Raw genomic sequence first — 27907 nt, 5'->3', positions numbered from 1 at the left:
TAGGAAAAAATTTTCCCAAATACACCCACATGTCACTTAGCATATTGTTGTATAAAAGCCATGACAAAGAATAGCAGTTTCCCAGTCACAGCGATCTGAGATGCACAGCACTCTTTTGCCCTCAATCAACAGTGTTCACTCAAAATGTTTCATTTTACAAAGACCTCAGAACCACTCTCTTTCAATCAGAAGATGGCTGCTCAAGGTTTTCAGCATAAAACAACTTCAAAATATAGGCTCAGGTGTACAAGCTTCAAATACTTCACTAAAATCAGAAAAAGTGCTTCCACTTTCGACCACCCCCCAACAAGAATTCTCAGAATATTAGAAGTAGGTATTTTTTTTCCCTAAGGAAAATTACAATCGTAATTGCCAAAATCTCTTCACCTTTGAACCCTCAGAAATCTGCAGGTTATTCATATCAGGCAAGGAAGCATCAAAACTGGCCATTCTGGTGATAAAAGAATGAGGGTCAGCAGGAGTTGAGTCACAGGCTGTGGTGAGCAGTTCCATGGGATTGGCCTCTTCAGAGGGGGAGAGGGTCATGATCTGTTTAAAAAGCAAAGGAAAAAAAACATGAAGTTCCCATTCTTTAAAAGCTCTAATTATTCTTTACTTAAGAGCACAAACCATTGTTCTTTAGTTGTTTGGTAGGTATTGATTTTCTAATTTCCTTATGTCATCATTACCTGACCTTAAACCTAGCAATCTAGTGGAAATCTAGCATTGTAGGGTATCCCTCTGAAACATCAATGCCTGTATTATCAGATACCTACATTGAAAGGCCGTCCTATTTCCTAAAACTTTAGGTATTTGAGGAATTTTAAAAAGATTCCCATCATTAGAGTTATTTGGGAAAAAATCTAGGCCTTCAGATTGGAAGGCTTTCTGGGTAATAACACACACCCCAACAGTTGCTTCCTTTTGCCACCTACACCACCTACAGAGAAGAGGCCACTTAGAATCAGATACTACCTGAGAGTTCAGAGTTTAGTTTGGCAGCTGTGGAAAGTTTCTTTAGCTGGAACTGGGGGAAAAAAAAAAAAAAACCCTCCTGAATTACAAAAAGTAAGTCTCCCCAGTTGCCACAGAGGGAGAGCTGCTACTCACTAGGTCGGAATGCTCCAGGATCTGACTGGCTGTGAGGTCCTCCTCCTCAGATGATTCATCGGAATCCTCATGGTTCATTTTATTTAGACTGGGAGGGCTTCCTGAGAGTTGGCGTTCCTCCAGGGTCTGCATGTCACACTTGTCCAGACTGTCCAGAGAACGCCTGCGCACTCCCCAGTTGAAATTGTCCATACTCTCACCCTGAAATCACACCATCAGCCAGGTTTTTAAGCAAAAATTCTCCTTCATTCATACCTTCACACATCCAGTTAGTCACAGCTTAGAAACAAATATGGTCAGCATTACCTCTCATGCCCTCATCTGCTTTGGTACTGAAACTTCTACCTGACATAAAAGTAACAAAAGCAGACTGTTTTCATATGAACGTATATTAAGTCATGGGTAGAGGTGATCACACCCCTTTTTCCAGCAGGGTGATTTTTTTTTTTTTTTAAAAGATGATTTCGATAAATACTAAAACTGATGTGTGTTTCCAAAAATCTGTAGGAGGAGACTATTAAAAAAACTTCAAAAGAGGTGTGTGCTCCCTACCCCCCAGCAGCCCCTGTTTAGTACTCTTTTCAGAAGGAGAAACAAGTAGGAGCTATGCTTGAAGCACATTCCAGAATCCTTCAGCTATTAAATAGAAGAGCATTAGGTAAACATTCCAGCCTATTCTGCCACAGCAGTTCTCACAGATAAAATGCAGAGTTAAGGACTGTCAGAGCTGGACAAAGTTTGACGGATCATGCACTATGCAGAGGCTAGAGCAGCAACCGCTTATCTTTTACTTTAGTCTCATCTTTAAATAATTGTCCCAACCTGGAAAATAGTTAATTTCCTACCAAAGATTATGTCTGACTTCTACATTCTAACTTACTGAGAACTAGCTTAGTTGGTCACATAACTGTTAAAGAAAGCTTTTGGTTGTATCTCAGACTTTATGAAACATCAGCTATTAAATAAATTTATTTATAAATAAATGTTAATTTCTTTTCTAGAAATGAATCTGTGTTTTTTAAAGATAATAATAAAAAGAAATATTTTCCAGCCTACAAATTAGAAAATTTTAACCTAAGCAGAAATGTAATCTAAATAAAATCTGGCACCAAATCCTTTCATTTCTTGGTAATTTTTTGAAACAGTGCTTAATGGTTCACAGAAATAAGGTAACTTCTGATGACAGCTCAGTGGACAACTTTCTAATATGAGAGATGCAAACTACTGTTAAACTTAGCATTATATTTATTCATTTTCCTGTGGTTTAAGAATCTTGTTTCTGGCTCCACCAGTTTGCCATTCTCACAGACCTCTGATATGATAGATGTGTAGCTTTTCTGAAGTCTGTTTTGGCTATTTATGTAGAAGGCAACTGGTAAGAATCCCAAGCACATCATTCTGGAGAGTATATGGATATTGTTATCATTATTCATCCCTGTTTATATTTATGATTGTTAGGGTTGTTTTTGATTTTAAAGAGAAAGCCAACTTATAATATGTTTTCCATGTTCTGTATCTGCTGTTTTATCTGTACAGATCAGACATCACTAATTTGACATCTGAAATGCTTCAAAATCAAAAACTTTTTAAATACTGTCAAGACACCCCTCATAGAATTTTCAATACCTCATATAAAGGGTCAGAGTCAAAAACACAAAACCATTGAAAACATTCAATGAAGTTACATGCAGGCTATGAATATAAGGTATGTTTGAAACACAAATGAATTTCACATTTAGTTTTGGGTTCCATCCCCAAGATCCCTTATTATGTATGTGCAAATATTTTCAAATCTCAAAAAATATGAAATTGGAAACACTTTTTGCTCCCAAGCATTTCTGGTAAGGGTACTCAACCTGTATCTGTTCACCACCAAATAATTTTTTTCCTAGTGGAAAAGGCTAACTGTTTTGTTGGGATTTTAACTACTAAAGTGAAAAAAAAATATGTAAAAGAAGTCTTTTACCTCTGTGAAGAAAGGAAAAAAGAAAAACAGACTATATACAAGAAAAACATGAAAATCATTGGGAGAAATATACAAACATAAATTCACAAACTCATTTTCTTATACCAAATGAATGATGGGTCGGGTGAGACATCTTAAGCAACAATTTTGAACAATTCCCATACTGATTTAGGGTAAAGAATGCTATCCTGGGCATAAATGGCTGCTACTGCTTGGTGGAAGCTCTGGGGAAGACCTGAATCCATCTGGCGTGAGAAGAGGGAGGGAGGGAAAACTGTTCTTGCAGGAATAGGATCTGTTTTGCTAGAGGATGTGACAGTTCCATTAGAGGCAGAGGTGTTGAATTTATTTCCCTGGAGGTGGCTGAGGGATTGAAATGGAGTAGGGTTGTAGTCTAGTCCCAGTTCAAGTCTGTGGTGATAGGGATGGGGTATAGCTTAGAGGGAGAGCATCTGCTTAGAAGGTGCAAAGCCCTGGGTTCAATCCCCAGCATGGGCAAAAAATCCATGGTGATTATAAGTCAACCAGGTTTGCTCAGTAGGGCACAGAGATATCCCTAACAGGGAAGCCACCCTCAACTCTGTCTTTCCCCTGAAGGTCAGATTTGCATTTTATGTTACATACTAATTTAAATGTCAAAAAAAGTTTAACTGACGATGCCAGGTTATATGTGAAAAAATGTAGAGGACAGCTAATTAGTCCAGAAAGAAAATTTGTATATACAGTTATCAAACATTAATATTCCGTTCAGTATTTATACTGGGATAATACAGTATTATCATTTAAATATTCTAGGAATGTTGGAAATAATATTCTTTGAAGTAATTTTTTTCATATTGGAACCATGTCAAATGAATTTTTTTTTTAATGCTGGTGATTAAACCAAGGGTCGAAGCTATATCCAGAGTCACAAAAGAATTTTGTTGCAGCAAGTTTCTTAAGAGTAAATCTGATATGCCATAAACATAATGATCATAGGTCAATGTGCCCAGGATGATCCAGGTTTATGCCAGTTGTCTGGGTGTAATTATTTTTTGCACCCTTTTTTACTTGGAAGAGCCCTGGTTTGGATGAAAATTTATCTAGTCATCATACAGAGACAGAGTATAATTTTTGGAAAACAAAAACATTTCATTGGAATTATATATGGTATATTGTTGGCAGCAGATTGTTGATTTCACTATTTTTTGTGTGCCACAGATTAAATTCAGTGCCTTGTGCATGCTAAGCATGTTTTTCACAGCTTGAGCTACACCCAACCCCACTTCACTTTTAATAGAATAATTTTACAACAAAATCCATCCAGTTATGTAATTGCCTAATCAGAAACTATAGGATTTCCACAAATCATATTTGAAGATTCACTTTCTCTCAAAAGATATAATCATGCAGTATCCAGCACTAGGCATATAAATGTTTCTAAAAAAAAAGTCTTGTATTTATGTTTTAGAAAATACCTCTATAATAGAGCAGTCAAAAAAAATACCTCTTATATCACACACACTGAAGTAGAAATACACACACAAATAAGCATACATTTGCTGAAAGGAAGGGAAAAAAAAAGCAATTATGTTGTTATAAATCTGCAATGATGCAAAACATGTACTAGCATATCTGAATTAAAAATAGCATCATCTTACCTGAAGTTCCTGGATAGCAGATTGAATGGACAGAAAAACAAATAAAAGGTCTATTTAAAATGATCATTAAGGATACTCAAATGCAATTGTCTTAGTTTTAACACAACATCAACTGACAATATATACCCCAGGAGACACAGCTTTTTTTAAAAAAAAGATAAACATGCTATTCCTAAAGAAAAAAATCAGTATTAAACATCAGAAATTCCACTTCTCTTAGTGAGTGGCGGATCATGCAGCTGGGTAACAAATTGTAAGTACCACCTCTGAAATAGCTTTCCACTTCAGTGACAACTTTGGTCTACTCAACACTTTTTTTTGAATGCCTAAGAAATTATTTGTGAGAAAATTTGTTAAATGTCATGAGAAAACGAATGAGGGTCATCAACTGGGGAAAAAAGGTGGCATCACCTGATCCTGCTCACAAAGCTAAAAGTGTCTGTGATCATGATCTGTCTGGTGTGGGTGTGTAATTAATAGCCAAGTCACAGTACTATCAAAGCATTCACAGAAGTTCAAGGGCAAAAACTTTTATACAGATATTCAACAAATTCCTGAGATTATTTAATGAAAAGAAACAGACATGACCAAAACAACTTGTCTTTGTTTTGACAACTGTGTTTGGATAGAGAAGCCAAATATGCTTAACTTTCTCCAGATAGGTTATTCTAAAATTATTCACCAACGATGGGACAAGGGGACTGACACGGAGAATGCCTCCTATGCACCTGGCACTATGCTAGAAGCTCTGCAGGCAGGCATTATACCCATTGGACAGATGAAGAGGCAGCAACCAAGAGGAACTGCAACTATGCTTAAGGTCATATGGCTAAGTCACTGGCAGAGATGAAATCCTAACTTGGAGCCGAGGACTCTGAAGTCCATGCATTTTCACTCTACTGCTCTGTAAGCATATTAAAATTCTTTATTATAGCAGACCTTCTCAAGTGGTTTATTTTTGAGACACGGTCTAGGTTGGCCTTGAATTCCTGGGCTCTCAATCATAAAAGATGAAATAATTTTTTGGATTTTTTTTTTAGTTTTTGGCTAGGACAATAGAGAGATAACTAAAGGAAGTTATAGATAGTATTATTTATTGTCCCTGGAAAACATTAATATAATATTTGTTTTGAAGAAATGGGTGTCTCTGATTTTTTTCCTATCTTATTGTTTTATTTTTTATTTTTGTGATGTTGGGGATTAAACCCAGAGACTCCACACATACTAAGGACACACTCTACCACTGAGCAACATCCCCAGTCCCCTCTTTTGATAGAAATTAGATTTGTTAGTTGTTCTGAAGTGTTGGATCACTCCACTTTACATGATCACTGCTAGGTCATTCAGCATAACATTTTTCTCTGGATGGGATAGGAAAATGATGCTTCTCTTGCTTTGTCTGGTTTTTCCCTCCCTAGTTTAACTTCCAGAATGAATCAGGTGCCTGAACTTGAATTCTAGTCTAAAAGCAAACACTAGGTCAGTTGCCAAATCAGGGAGCTAATCTTTTGACATTAGCCCAGTTCTGGCCCAGAGACATGTAGAAAGTATTCAAAACAGTTGTATTTTGCATTACACTTTAAAAATAATCCTTACTGCATTTAGTAAATGCATTCTCTATCACTAATTATGGTTAAAATAAGCCTCTACAGTACTCTTCTTGGTTCTAGAACAATTCAAGGTGAAAATTAAGCTAACACCTGAAGCATACCCTGCAGTCAGGGCTTTTAGCTACCCACTACTGCCCACATCCCCAACCAGTGCCTCAGGCATGTCAAGCAAGTGCTCTTCAGCTGAGCTGCACCTCTAGTCCCAGTCAGTACTTTTCTACTCTCTAAGGATTGGGTCTGCTCAATGTATTTTCCAGGGAGCTAATCAGTGGAGAAAATATCATTTATTCTCAGGACATGGATCTCTCCTGCTGGCACAGATATCCAGGGTGTCATGATCCAGGGAGGACAAGAGCAGTTAGCTTTGGCCTCAACTAGACATAAGGGGCTTCATCAGTAATCATATTGTTTTAGGGGAGTTAATCAAAGCATGATTTTCCCACAAGTTTGTAGTTAAGTTAGGAGGCATCTCCCTGCCACCAGATATAATAAACTGAATTTGAACCTCTGTTTTAATTGTAAGACCAGCTTAAAGCCCTTTGGAAAATGTACTATACATAGTTAAATATGAACTGCCAATGTTGAGCAACTCGGACAGCCAGGCTGTGTAACAGGCATCTTTACATAACCCAATCTCACTTAAGGGAACTGAGTTTTTATTCTCAAGGGGCAAAGACTGCTTCTCAGTGGAACATGCCTCTGAGCTATGGAAAGGAGGGTGACTGACAGGGGTGTTGCTCCTCTCTCCAGACTCTGTTTTCAAAAACGTGATTCATACCAGAAGGCATCTTATTACATGATTATCATTCAAAATAAATGAATCTGTATTTGCCTGTTGAGGCTTGAATTCAGCTGCTCCAGGTGTCTGGAATGCTGGCCACCAAACTAAAGCAGAGCAAAGAAGCTCTCCTGTGCTTTGTTTCAGGTTCTAATGACTTCATCAAACATAGCACAAAGATGCTGGAGCCCTGAGGGCCCTGGTCTCCTGTTGAGGCAGGCAAGTTGTGAAGTAAAGGAATTATGAGAATCGGAGCAACTCTACATGTAAAATAGTTAAATGCTTAGCATATTTGCCCAGGTGCCAGTGAACAGACTCAGAACTGAAGTGTTTTTGTAAATTTTTTTTTTAAGATCCCTTTGGACTGTAAACACACAGTCTCTGTGTGGTCATTACCACTCAGGTCTTTGCCATTTAGAAATGACTTGGCAGCTGTGCTTTGGACCAGACAGGAAGGGTGTGGCAACTTTTGCCAAAGTTAAGCAACTGTACTTTGAATAAATTGATTCAAAATAAGAGTTTTCCAACTAAAGACCTTGTTACAAAAATTCGCTATTTAGTAGGTAAAAAGGCACTGTTTGGTTAGTCAAGGACAAGTCCAAAGGGATTATTTTTATAGAAAATGTAACTGTACCTCTCCATCCTCCAGCTCCACGTCTAGGAAATCGAAGTCCCTAAAGACTCTAAACTGCTGCTCGCTGTTTGTGTCGTCCATGTTCTCCTGTTCCCTGGCGCCGTCCTCAGAAGACACCAGGCTCGTCTGATGCTCCAGCAGATCCAAGTCTCCACACGAGGAAAAAATCACCTACAAATCAAAAGAGCCCTCTCCTGAGAAACTGGTCTGCCTTCAGTTGTTTGTGCTATGAAAAACGGTAATTGGCTCTGCATAGCACTGTATTTCCAGTACACACCTAATTCCTTAAGTGGGTATTTTTAGAATGTTCTTTTATTATTTATGTTGGACAGGTGCCTTCGGATTAAACTCCTTGCAAAGACGCAAGTTCGTGCACCAGGAAAACGATGAAGAGTCGAATTGCTGCCTGTTAATGGATGAAGATGGGACACTACCTGGGTGTGTGTGTGTGAGAAAGAGACAGACAGAAAACCAAGCCTGTGTTCACAAACTGTAGCAGCTAAGACAGTTTTCCAGTGTTTCAGACCTGATTAAAATTAGATATTGTACACATTCACAAATGTGTATATGAAATACACTTTAACGATAGCCTAAAGACCATACCAAGGTAGGATATTACAGAATGAACCACAGGAACAAAGGGTTTAGCCCTTTTAAAGATAAACCAGAAACTGATAAGGAATAAGAAATAGAAGCCAAAAAGTACAGTACTTGCTCATGGGAATTGCAGAATAGTTGAATACCATGCCCATGATTTGTACTTAATTCCTGTCCCGTTGAGTTAAACAAATCAAAAAATTTTTTCTATTAAAATATTTAGTATGTTGATGTTTTAAAATTAACTTCTATGTTTAGGCTTTTTTCACTGAGTCATTGTTAATAGCACTTGGTAGAAATAATGAACTGTGAATGAACCTAAATATTTTGTTAGCCAGCAGCTACTGAGCATGCTGAAATTAAGTAAAACTAACAGTAATTTTATATAACATTGTAATGTTTCAGTCTTCTTTGAAAAACAGGGAAATCTATAAGAATTTAAATACAACTGACATTTTTCCAAAGTAAAAAGAATGAATGAACTTCAAATGTCTTTTTTCTCTAGTGTTTAAGAATTGTTGTAAGATACACACTATACGTGTTGAATACCCCAAACCTGAAAATCCAGAATGTGAAACTTTTTGAGTATTGACATGATCAAAATTTTCAGATTTTTGAGAAGTCTGGATTTTCAGATGAGGGCTACTCAATGTGTAAAGTCTATGCAAATAATTCCAAAATCCAAAGCTCTGAAATCTGAAACACTTCTGGGCCCAAGCATTTCAGATAGGGGATATTCAACATGTTTGCTCAGGAAATGGTACATGATGCATAGTTTTGTACAGGGATTGCAAATGGGTATGTGAGATAAATAGCACTGAAGGCCAGTCAACTAGTCAATGAGAGAGGAGACACAGGAATTCAGATTTCCTCAGCTGAAGGCTCCTTTTTCTAGTTAAGAGCTTATTTTATTTGTAAAGTACTCCAGGTTAATATTTCTAGCTGGAAAGGCCTTGGCATAGGGGCAGACAGTATGAACCTGAAGAAGTGCCAATCACAGTGGTAAGAAGTGGCCTTAACAGACTGTGCTGCATTGCAGAGGCAAAATGCTCTTGTTTCTCTCCCTTGTGTGCTAGGCGGCTTTGTCTGCCCCTGCCACCGTTCCCTCTGCCCTGAGGAATGTCACAGGACCATAAGCCCAATGATCAATAATGCTAAAAAGTAGAGGCCACTTAGCTGATGGTTGATTGGGATACTTTTGAGATGAAAAGAAGTATCAATGTGTTCTTGTGCAAGTACTTTGTAAGCCTCTAACACTTCACCTGCTTGTGAACAACATTAGTTCTAAGATAGAGTATGGGATTTTAAAAATGGCTCTGCAGAGAAATTGTTCTCTTATTCTTATGTGGTAAATTATTTGGTTTGCTATTTCTTTTTCAGAAGTAATAAAGATAGTGTGATGTAGATGAAATAAAAATTCTTGGTGAAATCATGCCCTAACATTTGTACTGGTTTTGCTATAATATGCTTTTGTACACAACCTAAATTTTCTGAATTTTATAAGCTTCACAAGTTTGTTTATATATTTCAGTCATTTCACTCAAAAGCCTAATGGCATTTTTTTTTTCAAGGAAAGTTTATAAAAAAAAATCATTAAAATTTTTGTAATGTTTTATTTTTTAAGCATTGTGATATGAACCAGCATATAATATTTCTACTGTATGCTGCTAAGTTTTGTCATTATTTTCATCTTTACTGTAAGTAAAATAATGACATCACAGTAAGAAATATATGTATAGAGTAAAATTACATCTAAGAGGAATTAGAGCCAATCCAATTTTTCCTTGTTTCTAAATAAGTGAGATTAAAAATCATGAAATAGGGAGGAATAATCCATGGGTTTGGTATAGAGGGTAGATATCAGCCTTGTTTCTCATGATAGAATCTTAAACCATATGATCAATATCTAAAACAGACTAAAGGCAAAAGACTATAGATAACAAGATAACTGTGATGTGTGCTAGACTTACGGATGGGTTTTTGCTTAATCCTACTTCTTGGCCACACAGAGAAAGGACGTGCACCAACTTTTCTTTTGTCCTCTTCTGGAAAAGAAACACAGGCAGGTTTTCATTATGGGGTCCTGCAAGTAAATCTGCCCTAATATTGTAGCCACTAACCTCAGAGGGTGAGCAATCAGCTGGAAATGGGGCCACTCAGAATTGAGATTTAAAAAACACAAGACTCTATACGTCAGTCCAGTTTCTTTTTACTTTTTTTTCTTTTAAGATGACTATTGCAACATTTAAGACAAGATTTACGTTATGTTTCTCCTGGATATTGCTGATCTAAGTTATCCCAAGAAGTGTGTGTTTCTATGTGTGTGAAAAATCAATCCCTAGGTCCTTGTGTGAACATCCATCTCTCCCCTTGATAATCTTTCCTTGTATGTTACAACATCTAAATTAAATCTATTATATTACAGCACAAGTCTTCTTTCCTCAAAAAAGAGAATAACTACTTTCTGCAGAATGAAAATATTCAATTATTGGTAAGCCGTGTTAAATCTTCCTAGATTAATTCTTAAACAGCTTCAATTCTTTTTTTTCCTTCGTAAATCTTATTTTCCAGCCCTTTAGACGTGGGGATTCTTTGGTAAATCATATTTTTCAATGAGATAACTTGGTCACAGAATGATTGGTAGGTTGAGAATGAAAAGATATAGAAACCAGAGTCTAGAAAATGTTAATGAACTTCAGAACAGCTCTTCTAGCAGTCTTCCTAATGTCTTCTAAATGGTTTTCTCCCCGTTAATCTGACTCAGGTTTGGATGCAGAATGTAGGAGGCCAACACCACTCTTAGATTTTCCTTCCTGATGGAACTTGGTTCACTCCATCCATCTTTCCAAATTATAGAAGAGACACTCAATATGGTGTGGTTTCAGTCTCTGTAGTAACAGACTGGAGAACCTTGATGGTGAGGGGTGGCAGGAGATTTGCTCAACGATTCCCCATGTCTTAGTGTTACTGTATACTTCTGTATAATTCTCTTAATAAATCAATCAAGTGAAACCTGGACGAAGGCTGTACACTTTTCTTTTCTTCCCCCTCAGCATTTTTGACAACTTGGTCTCACTGAGACCCTCCTGCGCTCCAGTGGGCCCTTGCTCCATTTTCTAGACCTTTGGGAATGAAGGTGAATCCCGCTGGGCTTTTCCTGCCCAGCACCCACCTCAGCTGCTTCTGATACCCCAGTTTCCCTTTTCTCCTTAGGAAGGACTCCTCTCCCTCTCCTTTGCCACCTTCACACCCTGCAAGCATCCTAAGTGTCCTTTCTTTTTTAAGAATCGCTATGGATGTGAGAAGGGGGAAGGCTCTGCCCATCTGAAATCACCACAGCCAAAGACCAAGAAAATCTGGAGATGCAGAGGTCATTGCTGCCTCTATGTAAAGAACCTACCAGAGAATGAAGTCAGCGGGAAAATACGGGGTCAATGCTTTGGGAAGGAAAGGTGGGGACAGTGAGAAGAGGAGTCTGTGGACCTCATTCCTGACTTGTGTGTGCTAGGATCCAGCTGTGTTTGAAGCCAAGACAGCTGGTACTAGAGTTTGGATATTGAATGTCCTCCAGAGGCCCATGTGCTAAAAGGCTTGGGCATTAGCCTACGGTGCTCTTGGGAGGTGGTGGACCTTTTTTTTTGGTTTGCATTTTTATTTTTGATTATTTTATTGTTTGTTCTATTTAGTTATACATGACAGCAGAATGCATTTTGATTCATTATATACAACTTTTCATTTCTCTGGTTGTACATGATGTAGTCACACCATTTGTGTGATTGTACATGTACATAGGGTAATGATAGTTTGTCTCATTCCACCATCTTTCCTTCCTCCTGCACTTTCCTCCCCTCATTTCCTTCCATACAATCCAACGTTTCTCCATTCTTCCCTTACCACCCCCACTGCCCCATTACATATCAGCATCAACTTATCACAGAAAACATTTGGCCTTTGGTTTTTTGGGATTGGCTTATTTTACTTAGCAGGATATTCTCCAACTTCATCCATTTACCTGCAAATACCATAATTTTATTATTCTTTATGGTTGAGTAATGTTCCATTGTGTACATATACCACAGTTTCTTTATCCCTTCCTATATTGAAGGGCCTCTATCTAGGTTGGTTCCACAATCTAGCTATTGTGAATTAAACTGCTATAAACATTGATGTGGCTGTGTCACTGTAGTATGCTGATTTTAAGTCCTTTGGGTATAAACTGAGGAGTGGGGTAGGAGGGTCAAATGGTGAGTCAATTCCAAGTTTTCTAAGGAATCTCCATACTGCATACAAAAGTGGCTGCACCAATTTGCAGTCCCACCAGCAACGTATGAGCGTGCCTTTTCCCCACATCCTCGCCAACACCTATTGTTGCTTGTATTCTTGATAACAGCCATTCTAATTGGAGTGAGATGAAATCTTAGGTGGTGGGACCTCCTGAAGAGTAGAAATAAGTTAGGTCACTGGGGGCATGCCCTTGAAGGGTTATTGGGGCCTTAGCCCTTTCCTCTCTTTGCTTACTGGCTGCCATAAGGTGAATGGCACATACTCCTGCCAGGAGGTACTTTGCCACCACAGGCCCAAGGACAGAGCCAAGTGACCACAGACTGCAACTCCGAAATCATGAGCCAAAATAAACCTTTTCTCTTTAAAAGTTGATTCTCTCAGGATTTGGTCACAGTGCACAAAGGTGACTAACACAGATGGTTTAATTCCTTTTCTACTTCAGGCAATTTTTCAGTGGATTTCTGCCACAGCACTGAAAGACTCTTGAATAATGCAGTGTTTTACCTGAGAGTACGCCCAAGGGCATCAGTACTTTGAGACAGTCACCTGTAAACTGAATACAGTCCTAGCCTATATTAATCAAACTCCAGCCTGTGCACAGAGACCATGATTAAAGTCTGTGCTCCCAAGAGCAGCCAGAATGGTCTTCAAGTGTACAGCCCTATTGACCCTTTGGGTGTCTAAGTCCTATGGAATCGACTGGGAGAGCTAAGGATTGTTTGGAGAAATGAGGACTCATTTGAGCGAGGGGCAGGGTTGTTTAAGGACTGCTGCAATGTGAAAGAGATCAGATTTTGTTTCTTAAGCCTTAAGAGAACTAGATCAATGAGTGGAGGTAACAAAGAGTCAGACTTCAAGTCCACATAATGAGATGTTCAAGGATAAAATGAGTGCCCTCAGAATGCTGTGAGCCCTGGTCACCGAAGGGTTCAGGCCGAGATGGGCAACGTTGTGTGAGGGAACGGAGGAACTCAGCTGGGCAGGGCAGCTGGACTCAGTAGGTCCCCTAAACTGCCTTCTAACACTCCATGCCTAGGATCGTATACCTGAGAATATTGAGGCCTTTTCCAGCTCACTGGGACGAGCACATTGGAATTGGAGCCTGAGGAAGTAGAGGATGTGCTCCGGGTGACCGCCATGGCCCTGGGCTTCCCATCACGCCCAGAAGAATTCTGTAGTTCATCATATCGCCTCCCAATGATTGGTGTCTTGAGAAAGAAAACACAAAAGCACCCATTCTTCCATCTCATTAATAGTTCTGTGGTACATTAAAATGGGACTGTTCACCAGCAGCAACTGAAAAATGCTCAAGTGATTAAAAGCAGGTCAGAGGAAGTCAATGTTACATATAAGCTCATTTCCCCAATGTTCAAACCTACATTCTGAACCACTGTTCATCCTCGACATTTTCCCACTCTCTTTAGCAGTAGGAAACAAATCCAGGACTTGTTCTTTAATATGGTTTAGAAACCACTGAAAAGATTAGATGCAAAACATGGAGGAAAGCTAACAGACTGTAGGTGTTTAACTATAAGGAAGAACTTCTGACAGTTATGAAAGACAAATTCCTTCCCCTCTCTCCAACCTCTCTCTATCCTTTAATCACCAAATACTCGATTTTAAAAAGATTACATTATTTGTATCTTTTCAATTTAAATGGATGAGGTCAGGGACAGGTACTTGGGCAACACTTTAGAACTTCCACCTCCTTAGAGTCTTTGGGTGCCAGGTAGACACCACCTCTCAAACATGAGCCCCCAGGAGGTCCCCCCTGCAGACACCAGCTCACAGGTCTGTCCTCAGAGGTGGCAGGAACTGACTGGTAATTCTACACCTGGCTCCTAAGGTCTATCATTTTGGAGCATTTCTGGACCTCGGTGTGTTGAGGGATGCAGCTACCTGGCTACATGTTTTTTTATACCTCTTGGGAGTAGAATAAATTAAAGTCAAAGAACAAAAATAGTTTCCCCCCAGCAATGTAAAAATAATGCATTTTTACATTGATAATGATTCAATACAAAGATTGAATCAATATCTTAATATCATTTACATACTAAATAAATATGCAGGCATCACAATGGCAGCAAGGCTACCTTATCTCAAATACTAAAATGATAAGTCAGTGAATATATTGTGTCAAAAAAGCAACCTGGATATAACCTGTTCAATAGTGCAAGGAAGTTCCCTATAAGCAGATCCAGTCTCCTGCTCCCTTGGGGAATGTATTCATTCAGCAGTGTTTGGAAATACTTATTAATGTTCTCTGTGCACCAGACATGGTATCACCTGCCTCTGATTATGAATACCAGCAGAGTAGTTTCTGCTTTGGAGGGGCATGTTTCATGGATCGTGGGATAAGAGACATAGAAGTCAAGTAATTTTATACCTTAAACTTAATTAAGTGCAGGCACCCAAATATTTGCTCATGGTCCAGTTGGTACATCTAGCCATTTTCTGCCCTTTCTTTTCTTTTCAACTCCTTAGCATGGGTTCTGAAACCCTGTCTTCCTCTCTCCCCTTGCCTCATTCAAGGCAAGATTTATAGTTTTACTTATTTGAAAAGCTCTGTGGCTTGGGGAAGCCACCATCAAGGTGGATTCCATATTCCTGTAAATTGTAGTCATTTATGGATCTGGTATAGTTGAGGGAGAAAGGTTGTGGCTAGCAAGACATGGCATGACGCTTGTAAGAGAAAGAATAAATGGCAGCCATGGCTTAAAATGCTCAAGAGTATTCCATTTTAAAGTATCTTTCTAAAAAATTTGTTTTTCACATAACTGAGGTTAGTTCCTATTTCTAAAAGTCACCAGTTGTGAGCCCAGTGAATATGACATTGACATTTTCTTGTTTCTCTTTTTTTTATGGTGCTGGGGATCGAACACAGCTCTACCATGAGACACATCCGCAGCCCTTCAATGTATTCTTAACAGAACGGAACCAAATTTGGACCTCGCGAGTCTTTGTTTACAACAAATATAAAATAAGTCTTCCTTTCTCCCGGTAACTACTTTTAACTTATGCCACCATTAATTCATGCTGAAGTTCACAGAAATAGCTAACATGGTTAAGTACCTCGGAAATGTCAAAGTGAAAGTCCAGGGTTTTTCCAGGTAGTTCCTTAGAAGCACTAGTCCATACTCGATGTATTTCGATCTTTGAGAGGTCACTGTGCTGGTAGGAAGGCAACACCAGGCTGGCTGATCTAGAAACGACCAACTTCAAGATATTCAAAGCCTCTCTCCAGTGAATGCTCTGCAGGAAATAAAATATTCATGGGTTAAAAACAACTTCATTTTGGAAGGCTAACTGCTGCTGAAATTGACTGACTTAAAACATGCAGGGAATTCTGGGATAAGTAAAAGGCAAATAATATAAGTAGACCACTATATCTAAAATGAGCTACATTTAGGAAATATGCAAATAAAAAAGACTCATTTTGTCTGTATTCAAATGAATAAATAGTTAAAAATTACAAGTACCATTTTTTGCCAAGGAGATACCTCCTTAATTAAAAAAAAAAAAAAAAAAAAAAAAAAAAAGCCCCCAATGCTAAAATGTTATGCTGACCATTCACTCTTTCTCAGAGTTCTCCCCACCTCCAGGTTCCAGTTTGCATTTTTCCTTGATCCTTCGACTTCTTTGGGTCTTCCTGCTCCATTTTCTTCCTGGGCCTCTTGATCTCTTTACTCCTCACTTCATATCTTTCTTATTACCTAATGCAGGATTCTGGAAGCTCTTCTTAACTCTTCTCCTACCTTTCCCTTTGATATTTCTTTCTCTGTCTATTCCTGTTTAAACTCAGCGGAATTCTCCATGGTCCTGCCCAGACGATTTTAGTGGCCCCTTAACTGGCCTCAGATCCAGCTACTCTGATCTTTCTAGAACTCTTCAAAGCAGGCCATCTCTCTGCCTCCATGCTTCAATGGCTCCCTCTGGTGGACAGGGTGGTGCTCACACTCTGAGCATGGCCTGCAGAGCTCGTTCCTGGCAGGCTACCCCTGGAGTTCCCTAAGCTAGGCAAGGTCTCTTTGGCCTCTGTGCCTTTCCGCATGCTATCCCCTCATCCTGGGATGCTTTTCCTTTCCTTAATGTCAATCAACTTCCTGCTGTTCTTTAAGACTCAGTTTGTTTTATCATCTTTGTTTTCTGACAACCCCCAGTCAAACTAGACTTGTGGGTACTTCTCCCACAAAAATAGTGAACATAAGTAAAGCAACTTGATAGCAGTTGTAATTATTTTTATAATAATAAAATAAAACACATCTTCCTTAAAATCTGCACAAAGGAAATCATGGATTAAATATGAAATTAGCTATTATTCAATATAAGAAATTAAGTACCAGAGAGAGCCCACAAGTCCAGGACAGAGTGAGCATCCTAATATGACAAGGAAATGGGCCACATGATTAACAGAAAAATGTAGCTGACCCAACCCCCCACCCTGTCTCCTGTAAGAGCTGAAACAGTTACTAAATGAATGCCTTCCTTGTGGCCAGCTATCATTGGCACTTGAAAAATGAAGGAGGGGAGAAAATAAACAACTTGGAAATCACTTTTAACATTAAGTAATTCCAGTAAGTAATGTCATTGGTGAAGATGGAAAGGGATGTCTAAAATTTACACTATCTGACTGTCAATAAGATCTGTGGTTGTGAATCTCCCCCTCTTCCCCCATCCAGCCCAGGAGTCTCAGGATATGGCTTTAAAGAAACATTCTGTAGGTATTTATTGACGTTCACCAAGTGTCCTGCTGTGCAGGTTGTCCAGGACAATGAAACAAAAGGGATGACTTTGGAGCCAGATTCAAATACCAGCTCCACCCTCTACTGAGATCTTGGGATCAGTCTCTTGTTGATTTTTGTTTGTACTAAATCTTTAAAGACTGTGTATGATGGAAATATTAAAATGACACAGAAACAGAGACTAGCATAATGAACCTCCTGCATTCTGCATTAGGTGTTCACATTGTCATTTCACTTAACCCCCCAACAAACAACCTACACATTGATGCAAGTTTCCTAACCTTAGTTCCCTCTAAAGTGGTGATTTTAACTGCTGAGGAACTTTCCACATGTTGAAGCACCTGGTCTGGAACCTGGCACACAGCACAGATACAAGTTCCTTGTCCCTCCTCCTTCTTTGAAATGAGATACCAGAAATAAGATCTGCCCCTGCCCTTCCAGCCAGGTCTGTGCTTTTAATATTCAGCCTACAAGCCCCAGTAGGCAGAATTGTGTCCTCTGAAGGTCAGGAATGTGCCAGGGCCTCGTTCTGTCTGTCTTCTCAGAATGCCACTCAGGTGCCACAACCACCAGGCTCGACTGCCCTTGGTTTGTCGCGGATATCAAGGAATAACCTGGTGCCCAACGTCTTTGTACCCAAGGACGAGTTACAGACAAGTCTCAGTCTTTTTGGGATTGACTCTGCTGATAAGTAAAGTTATACAAATACTCACTTGCACATATTTTTCAATGGTCTTAAGAACTTCCACATTAAACTGCTTGACAGGAACAACAGAAAGGTCCATGTAGCTGAGCAGACTATAGATCACCTGGAGGAGGGGCTGTTGCATACTGGGGAGACCTTTCTCCAGCAACTGTGGGAGGTAAAGTGTAGGTGGAGTCAGCTCTACACAGGACTTTCCCATAGAAGCACCACGTTTTCCCAGCCTTAACTATTGCATATTTCCTTAGGAAGGGAAATAAAAATCCTAAATTCCTGAGGAAATAGACACCATTGAAGACACTGTGGGGAGGTCCAAGGACATTATCAAATGTACACAACGAAATATAAGAAAATAAACCTCAATACGAAAGCATCAAACAACACTAATCATCAACAATTACAAATTAAAACATAATACTTCAGTTATGAAATTGGCAAATATTAGAAACCGGTGGTAATATTTAGTATTGGTAAGGAGAAAAGAAATGAGGTATTCTTGTACATCAGCAGAAATGTTAATTGGATAATTTGATTTTTGAGATCATGAGCAATAAAGAGGTCCATATTTTTGGAGTAATATTTATAGTCTTAGGAACATTTCTTTCCAAAACTGGAGACAAACACTATGATTTATGTATGAGATTTGGTTAAGAAAAGCATATGCAAAACCAGAAAGCACTATAAGCAATTTAAATACTGAACACTATGGAAATGGATCTATAAGTTAATGGTAAATTACAATGTGAAATATTATGTAGTTAATAAAATGACCTTTTAAAGATAGTAAAGCATATTAGATGATAATAAATAGAAGATAAAGCATATGCAATTGTCCTACAGAACCAGCCTAGGTGTCCATAAATGGATGAATGGATAAAAAAATATGGTCTATATACACAGTGGAATTTTACTCATCCATATAGAAGAATGAAATTATGTCATTCGCAGGAAAATGGATGAAACTTGAGACAATTATGTTAAGTGCAATAAGCCAAACTCAGAAGGTCAAGGTTATATGTTTTCTCTCACATGTGGAAGCTAGAGAGGAAAAAGGAAAAGACAGGTGGGGGCAGATCACAAAGGGAGATCAGTAAGAAGAGAGCAAAGGGACTGGGGCAGAGAGGAGGGGAAGGAAAGGGGAAATAATGGGGAACGACAGTGGTCAAATTATATTGTGCGAATGTATAAATAAGTAACAGTGAATCTACCAATACGCACAACTGTAGTGCACCAGGGAAAACCATGGACAAGGGCTTACACGATTATCTACGTGACAGTTGGTGCCAAAATGGAAGTGGTTATGTGTGCTGTACAGAAGTAGTGTTTCTCTCTAAATAATACAATTTTGGGTGACACTTTTTCTTTATTTTTAAAAAAATGTTCTGTACCTTCCAAATTTTATATTATAAACTGTCGTTTATAATCAGGAAAAAAAGCCAATGATATTGTCCCAAAGAAAAACAGAATAGTGAGAAAATATTTATGTTAGGCATCATGATAAAAGTTTGTTTTTAAAATAAAGAATTGATAAAAATGATCCAAACAAATCTTGAAATTCCACATCAAAAGTGGTCAAAGGAAATAACAAAACAGCTCACACATGAGGAAGTAAACAATTACGTAAATCTATTGTGTGGAAAATTGAATATCTTCACCACAAAGGAAATACATAAGGAAAATAATCTGACGGTATTTATAAAAGGCATTAAACAGAAAAAATGAATAAATGCAGTGACAAAATTTGGTTGGACTAGAGAAAAACAAAATATATTTATATATGGTAGTATTGTAAATTAGGAAAAGTCTCTGTGGAGACCAGTTTCTAAGTAACTAAGAGCTAAGTAAACACAACCACATAGTCGTGTCTTGTAAGTGGGTAGTTATACTTCAGGAAAGGGGATCACTCAATATTTTTAGATAATATCAATGATCATTTGATAAAATATCGAATATTTTAAAAAATTATTTTTAGTTGTCAATGGATCTTTTATTTTATTCATTTATTTATATGTGGTGCTGAGAATTGAACCCAGGGCCCCACACATGCCAGGCACACACTCTACCACTGAGCCACAACCCCAGCCCCTCAAATATCACTTGATAAAAGGTCTGTGTACATAGCAGGACCATTTCTAATAGAATGAATTATGAACACATGCAACAAAAGGGAGATGGTTAAAGTTTTACATTAACCTGATAGAATTCCAGGGTTATTCAAAACAGCACCCTGTGAGTTAGGTCAACACCTGGAGATACATACAGACTAGCACAGGTAAACAGAGCAGGTGCAATGCAAGTACTGACCACTGCCACACAGTTGTATGTATGTGTGTGGCCGAGACCTGAAAAAACAGGTGGCTGAAACAGAAGTTAATATGGATTATATATGATGGGAAGCTGGGTAATAAAATTTTTTGGTGACAATTTTGTGATAAGGGCAGCAAAGACCAAATTAGGTGATTTTTTGGGGGTGGTGAAGTACACATAGCATGACCATTTTAGCCATTTTTAAGTGTACAATTCGGGCAATTCACATTGCTGTGCCTCCATCACTATGCATTTCCAGGACTTGCTCATCCCTCTGCACTGAAATTCTGTACCAATAAAACAACTGTCTCCTACCGACTGCCCCCAGATCCTGCTCCTTTCCATTTGCCTAATCTATCATAGTTGTTCTTTTGTGTCTGCTTATTTCACTTAGCATTATGTACTCAAGGCTCATCTGTGGTATAGCATGTGTCAGAATTTCTTCCTTTTTTAACATTTTGTTTTTTAGTTATAGATTATTTATTTTCATGTGGTGCTGAGGATTGAACCCAGTGTCTCATGTGTGCTACGGGAGCACCCTACCACTGAGCTACAACCCCAGCCCCAAAATGTCTTCCTTTTTAAGGGCTGTATGTGTGTCCCATAACCCATTTACATTTTTGAAACTCTCATGGTTAGTGTTCCCAACAAATATTGCCTCCTTGCTGTTCCCTCACACTACACCTTCTTTTAAAACAGGGATCATTATCTGCCTTTGTGAGCAGCGTGTTTGTGTCAGTTTTCCCAGTACTTATTGTGTGCTGAGGTCATGTTCTGCTTACAGGGACAGGTGTGACCAGGTGATTGTCAAAAGTACCAAAGCGACACTGTGAGAGGGACTTCAAATACTAGGTATGCAGGTGGGGAAAGAGTAAATGAATCCCGGGCTGCTGATGATCTGAATGCAGTCCGCAGATTGCTGATCCACACTGTCAGGCAAAATCCTGCAGGGTCCGGTACAAATGTAATGGGGTGTGTACCCTCTGCTAGATAGATACTGTCAATCTTATAGAGTCTTTGATGAAATGGTTCACTTTTTAACTCATCTGAAACCTGGATGGGTGACAAACCCAAAAGAAAAGTTAGGATAGGTTGCCCTTATTTCTTTGGGTAAGGACTTATGAGCTTGCATATTAAATTTGTTGGGATTATAGTACTGCCTGTGAAATGCTATGTATTTCTAGCATCAACAGACACAGAAAATCAGAGTTTGGGTCTGTAATGAACGTGTTAGAAACACATTCCAGTTTGATTTTTAAAAAAAGTCATGATAAACTTTTTACTTTAGGATATATGTTTTGTTAATTAGTTCAGAGCAAACAACCATTAAACACATCAGGCTACATAGTAACTCCTTAAATAAGATTTGGACACTCAAATTAGGATAAAATTTTCTCATCTGTCATGTTGACAGGTACTAACAGAGTAAATAGGAGTTTAGGCTTTGGAAGTAGCTAGATCTGGGTTCAAAGACTCCTCTGCCACCTTAACCTGGCAAAGCCTCAGATTCTTTACTATAATAATACCTACATCACTGGTTTGTTGTGAGGATTTGAGATGATTTCATTAGCACCTATGATAATATGTAATAGATACTCAATAAACAGAAGTTGAGGGTGTATTATCAGTTTCATATAAGTATTTTAACCAGAGAAGCTATAATGGATGTTATCCTTAGTTTAAAAGCTTACCTCTGCCAGGTACGTGACCATGTTCAAGGTAATGTCAGCATATGCTTCATGAAGATATCGACAGACCACATTGACCCACGTGGCACAATCCCTTGTATAGCTGTGTGTTTTATAAAGAGTCATAACATGTGCAAGATTTGAAAGTTTAGGGTTTTTCTCTTCCAAACAAACCTTTAAAGATAAGAAAAGCAATTAAGGATAAAGTATTCCAGGGAAAGGAAGAAATGTTAGCAATTTTGCTGTACGTTCTGACAGTCTGGAAGGAAGATTGACATAACTTTCTGTAGCTATAGCAGTGCTTAGCTTAGTAATTAACTAATATAATTTTCAAAAGTTCTTTCCACTTTTTTTCTTAATAGTGAAAGAAGACAGTATGCATTAGCCACCCAGATTTGAGAAAAATCACTGGCTTCGCTGGGCCCAGTCATTTCTGACTGACGTGCAGGCCTATATAGACTTGCCTGAATGTGGAACAGAAATTCATACCTGAGCAATCCTTTCAGCTATATCTTTACAGAACTGATTGGGATTTTCAAAGTGCTGAATCAGCTGGGGCAGGAGACACAAGACATTCAGTGGAAACCCTGGATTAGAGAAGAAACAATGGAGATAGCGCTAAATATAGAACATTTTAACTGATGACAGGGGACAGGTACATTACAGGTTTTATTATGCAGCGATACAAAAGCAGTCTTTGGAAGCAGCTTAAATATGATCTAACACAAAAATCCATGAAAAACATACAACTACAATGGCAATAGTTACAAAGGAGGCAACAAAGTAGACTTGTAATTTTAACATAAAGTGGTCATCTTGCTATGGATTCTTTGTAAATAAAATGACAGGCACAGATTTAATTGGCAGAGACTGAACTGAGCTGAAACACTAGTTGGAAATTTTTATCAAAATGCATTTTAAAAAGAGTTGGTATGAAAGGACATAGGTCAACCAATTTAAGTCTTAGTCACATAATTATAAAGACTTTTTTTTGGGTACTGGGGAATGAACCCAGGGGTGCTTTACCAATGAGCCACATCCCTAGTCATTTTATTTTTTCATTTTGAGATGGTCTTGCTTAGTAGTATAGGGCCTAACTAAATTGCTGAGGCTGGCTTTGAACTTGTGATTCTTCTATCTCAGTCTCCTGTCGCTGGGATTATAGGTATGCGCCACCCAGCTTGGCTATAAAGACTTTTTAAAACAATGAGGATGGCCTAGTACCTCTGAGTTAAAGTCTAGTTCATGACATGAATTCTGGGCTATTTGCTATGGTATTAAAAATCTGGTGTGTTGATTTGGTTTAATTCAAAACAATAAGGAATCAATAAATTTTTAAAGAGGAAAAGAAAAACAATAAATAAATAAAAGATTTGGGAGTTGAGAAAAAATGGGAAAAAAAAGTCTATTCAAGAGCAAAGGAATACTCCCTGTATGTATAATATGTCAAAATATATGCTATTGTCATGTATATCTAAAAAGAACAGTAAAATTAAATAAATAAAAAAAGAGCATCTATATACATCAGACAAAACCTTCACAATTTCAAGAATCAAATAGATTATAACACAATAATGCTGGGTGACTTTAACACAACTCTCTCACCACTTGATTAGTAAACAAAAACTAAAGAAAGAACGTATAGAACTAAAACATAATTAATAATTTAGACAACAGATATATAGAATATTTCATTCATGACTGAATACACTTTCTTCTCAGCAGCACATGGATCCTTCTCTAAAATAGACCATATTGTAGGCCACAAAACAACTCTGAGCAAATACAAAGAAATAGATATAATACCTTGTATTTTTCAGATCATAATGGAATGAAATTAGAAATCAATGATAAAAATAGAAGCTGCAATAACACCTGGAGACAAAATAATACACTACTGAATGACCAATGGATAGCTAAAGAAACCAGAGATGAAATTAAAAAATACTTAGAGATAAATGAGAATAGCGACACAATATACCAAAATCTCTGGGACTCTATAAAAGCAGTTTTGAGAGGAAAATTCATTATACCACCCCTTTAATTTATTACCTTGAAATATCTTCTCTGATATAAAGATAGACATATTATATGGGTGTTTTCATTTTATAACAGTGCTGGTCATTGAACTTGGGTCTCACGCATGCTAAGTAAGTGTTCTACCATATCCCCAACCCCATTAAATAGAATTTTAAGAGAAGAAAACAAACTATTTCTAAAGAATCTTAGCAAAACTGTTAAAAGCAGTAAATCCGTATCATCTTATTCCACTAAAGTTAAATACCACCATGAACATTGTAAGAGTGAGTGAGCTGGCTTTACCAATAGCTTGGGATGAATCCACCATGGGTACTCTGGACACTGGGGTCAGCAAGCTGAAAAGGTGCAGGGTCAGGTCGGTTGTGGTGAGGGATGTGAAGCCCTTCAGCAGCAGCTGCTGCAACCCTGAGAAGTCAGCCCACTTGAGCTGGGCCTGGAGTTTCTCAAGTTTTTCTCGGTTCTCAGCTTTATCAAGTGGCATGTGTGCTAGTAGTCGATTCAACAGCCTTAAGGCCATTAAGTACTCAAACTCAAAGTCAGACTCCATCAAGGCCACTGTGACCCAGAAAATGGTGGCCAACAGATTGGTGGGATGGTTTATGTGGGATGGGTCTGTAAGACTGTCCTTCAAAGAGGAAGAGCTTCTGGCTTTTGAGGAAAGACCCTGTTGGGTACAAGCCTGAATTCTGTCCAGGGTGGCACTACGAGGTGGGTCAGAGGATCGGTCAACAACACCAAACTTCTTGGGCACAGAGAAGCTTCTTTGATGCCGACTCCGTTCTGCAGTTGTGGTGTTGCCACTGGCAGCTCCTGAGTTCACATTTAGTTGCCCGGTGCTCTTTCTGCTTGCTGTTAGTTTAGTGCTGGAGCTTAAATCTGGTGATGAAGAGCTGGGTATAAAAATAAATAAGTTGAATGAGTGCCCACGAGCTTCACTAAAAAGCCAGTCCATTCGAGTCCACTAGGAAACACTAAAGGAGGGGAAATATTCTTTGGAAACAAATGCTACTCCTTATTAATTTCTTTTTCCTTAAACTTAAAGCTATGAAAAACAAACCTTGACAAGTACAACCTTTACTGACTCAATTTCAAGAAAGATGAGCTCAACATGGGCTCATGAATATTTCAAATGGGTCATTAAATATTGGCAATAACAAAAAACAAAAAGAGAGTAAGATAGGAATTTCTTTAAGTCAACATTTATTCCAGTTTTTATAGGAATAGTTCAGCTGAGCTTTGTACATGTTCATTTAAAAATACTGTTTAGTTTTTGTTTCTGTTTACCAATATAGTAAGTAGGATAATTATTGCATAAAACTTGAAAAAGTACATAATTTCATGCTGGGCTTGGTGGCCCGTAATCCCAGTGATTTGGAGGCTGAGGTAGGAGGATCACAAGTTTCAGGTCACCCTCAGCAACATACTGAGACCCTCAGTAACTTAGTGAGGCCCTCTCTCAAAATAAAAAAAATAAAATAAAATAACAGGACTGGGGATGTAGCTCAGTTGTAAACCACCCCTGGATTCAATCCCCAGTACTCGCCCTTCCTCCACCAGAAAAAAGAAAAAAAAAAAAAAAAAAAAAAAAAAAAGAACTCAAGGACATGAAAAAGTGAAAAATCATTAATATTTGCATCATTTAGTGATTATATTTGGTGTCTATGTTCTGACATTTTAAAATATTTGTATAATGTGTATATATGTATGTTGTAACTTCCTTTCTTTTAACTTAAGGAAATACCATACATACTTTTCAGGTCATAAATAGACTTCAAAAGTGAGGTTTGTTCTTTGTACTCTGCCTTAAGTCCAGGATCTCCCAAATATTCAGTGCAGTAAATTGAATTACAAAATGTCAGTAAACTGATTCTCACCGAGATAAAACAGTTAAGAGATCACTGTTCTTCAAGCAGTCAGATAAGTTATCCACAGCAGCCTCCAAGGTCAGAAGGGCTTCCATTACATAACCCTGCCAAACATGCAAAGATAACATTTTGTGCTGCTTACAGTCACTGATAACCTTCTGAAGATAAATTTAATTAATTCAAACTTTATTCCAATAATAGCAATAGATCTGAAAGCTAGATAATCATTGTTGCTTTAATTCACAAAATATAAAAACAAATTTTGAAGCCCCTTAGGAAATTCAGATTGTCTTAGGAGTTAGCTGATAATAAGGATTTATTTCTGTAGGTCTGACAGCTTCAACAGGGTCTGAAATCCAATGGTGGGCAGGAGTGGTGGGGATAGGGGTGGGAGTAGGGTAGGGAATGGGGCAAGAATGGCTGCCTGCTGAGGAAAAGAGGGGGCAACTAACAGTATCTGCCACGTAGAGATGAGGTATAAGAAGTGTGCCTAAGAAGAGGTCTGCCTCAGAGGCATTTTAACAGCACTTCCGATGGCCAGGAGGAGGAGAGAAAGGTAGACTATAGGTTTGTGCAGGCTTCCTGAGATGCAGGAACATGTCCATGGGAAAAAGGGCTCGGTTCAAGCCATAGGGCTTGTAATGCCCTTGGCTTTCAAACCATTCAGCTCCCCAGTCTGGTCTCCTACAGTAGGGTCTTCCTGAGGCAGCTAGTCCATTCCATGTCCAGCTCTTCCAGTCTACAGAAGGCTGACCATTCAGGGAAGGGTAGAACTTTGCAGAGATACAATGGAGATGCTTGCCCTGGGTGCAGTGATTGTAAAACTACATTCTCGGTGGGTGGTAAAACACCCCCCCAAAAAAAAATACAAAATAACCTATGTTCCACCTACCAAACCAAAACAAAACAAAACAAATAAACAAACAAACAACAGAAAAGAAGTTACCACCAACAGATTTTTTGAGCCACTTGTTTTAGTATTCATTGAATTGCTAGAACAATGCTCCTTGAAGTGAATTTTGGAAATACAAAGGCCAACTTTTAATTTAAAAAAAAAAAAAAAATTGTTCAAAGGGATGAATTCATTGGTGAGAGAGAAGGCTCAAAGAAGGTTGTTAACTTCTCTCATTCGAATTGAAAGAGCCCAGCCTTCAGGAGCTCAGTGGTCTTCCCTTCCATACCTGAATCTCATCTCCATGTTCTCCGATCACCTCCACCAGCCGAGACAGGAGGTCAGACAAGGCATGCGCCGACAGGGGTTGCTTGAGGGCCCGGAATATCTGGAAGGACCGGCCGGCATAGTGCCTTGAAGAGCTTGCGAGGGCTGTCTGCAGGGCCACTTCACTCAAGTGTTGTTCCAGATGAAAACCTAGTGCCAGAGAACGAGTTAGCCTTGGTGCTGCAAACAAGGGCACCAAAGTCACCTGTGGGTGTAGAACAGGCTAGCAGCACAGAGCTACCCCATGGCGGTCCTTATGTTAAAAGCAACCATTTTAAACTGGGTGCCCGCAGTCCCAGCTATTTGAGAGGTGGAGGTAGGAGTGTTGTTTGAGCCCAGGTGTTCAAGGCTGGCCTGGGTAATATATCAAGATCCATTGCAAAATGAATGAATGAAACATTTTAAAATAAAGACAAATTTTGTATGAATCTTGATAAAGCATAGTGTAGTTTTAAAAAAGGCAGAAGCTCTGGAGCTTTGAATTAGAAACTTTATATAACTCTGGGAAAGAAATGTGTTGTTTAAGGGCCCATTTTCTATCCTTCAACTTGTGAATGATAACATCTACCTCAGGACTGTTGTGAAAATTAAACCACTTGTGAAGTGCCTAGTACAGTACCTGACACATAACATGTACTCACAACTAGATTATAGTTTATTACTCTCCACATAACAACAATGACATTAGCCACTAACACAGACTGCTATGTGCACAACAAATTAA

The 27907-nt window shown here is 38.5% G+C and overlaps 1 protein-coding gene and 1 long non-coding RNA gene across 2 annotated transcripts in view; one reads left to right on the top strand and one right to left on the bottom strand.

The window, feature by feature from the left end:
- Nucleotides 1–27907, bottom strand: part of Fry (FRY microtubule binding protein) — a 243883-nt gene that overhangs the window by 31207 nt on the left and 184769 nt on the right. Inside the window, exons 42-53 of the mRNA XM_047553455.1 lie at nucleotides 27146–27333; nucleotides 25974–26068; nucleotides 24382–24989; nucleotides 22549–22646; nucleotides 22063–22233; nucleotides 18075–18215; nucleotides 15692–15871; nucleotides 13666–13827; nucleotides 10306–10380; nucleotides 7739–7909; nucleotides 1111–1311; nucleotides 388–549 (exon numbers count right to left, since the gene is read on the bottom strand). Coding sequence (XP_047409411.1) covers nucleotides 388–549; nucleotides 1111–1311; nucleotides 7739–7909; nucleotides 10306–10380; nucleotides 13666–13827; nucleotides 15692–15871; nucleotides 18075–18215; nucleotides 22063–22233; nucleotides 22549–22646; nucleotides 24382–24989; nucleotides 25974–26068; nucleotides 27146–27333 — 2252 coding nt within the window. The remainder of the gene's footprint in view (nucleotides 1–387; nucleotides 550–1110; nucleotides 1312–7738; nucleotides 7910–10305; nucleotides 10381–13665; nucleotides 13828–15691; nucleotides 15872–18074; nucleotides 18216–22062; nucleotides 22234–22548; nucleotides 22647–24381; nucleotides 24990–25973; nucleotides 26069–27145; nucleotides 27334–27907) is intronic.
- Nucleotides 7704–11242, top strand: LOC124985078 (uncharacterized). The gene is made up of 4 exons (XR_007108801.1): nucleotides 7704–7976; nucleotides 8071–8176; nucleotides 10761–10826; nucleotides 11100–11242. It is a non-coding gene; the product is annotated as an uncharacterized LOC124985078 (long non-coding RNA).

The sequence above is a fragment of the Sciurus carolinensis genome, chromosome 5, assembly GCF_902686445.1.
Source record: "Sciurus carolinensis chromosome 5, mSciCar1.2, whole genome shotgun sequence".
Taxonomy (NCBI): domain Eukaryota; kingdom Metazoa; phylum Chordata; class Mammalia; order Rodentia; family Sciuridae; genus Sciurus; species Sciurus carolinensis.
The sequence above is the reverse complement of the archived record's forward strand: the minus strand, read 5'-3'. Positions and strand labels throughout refer to the sequence as shown.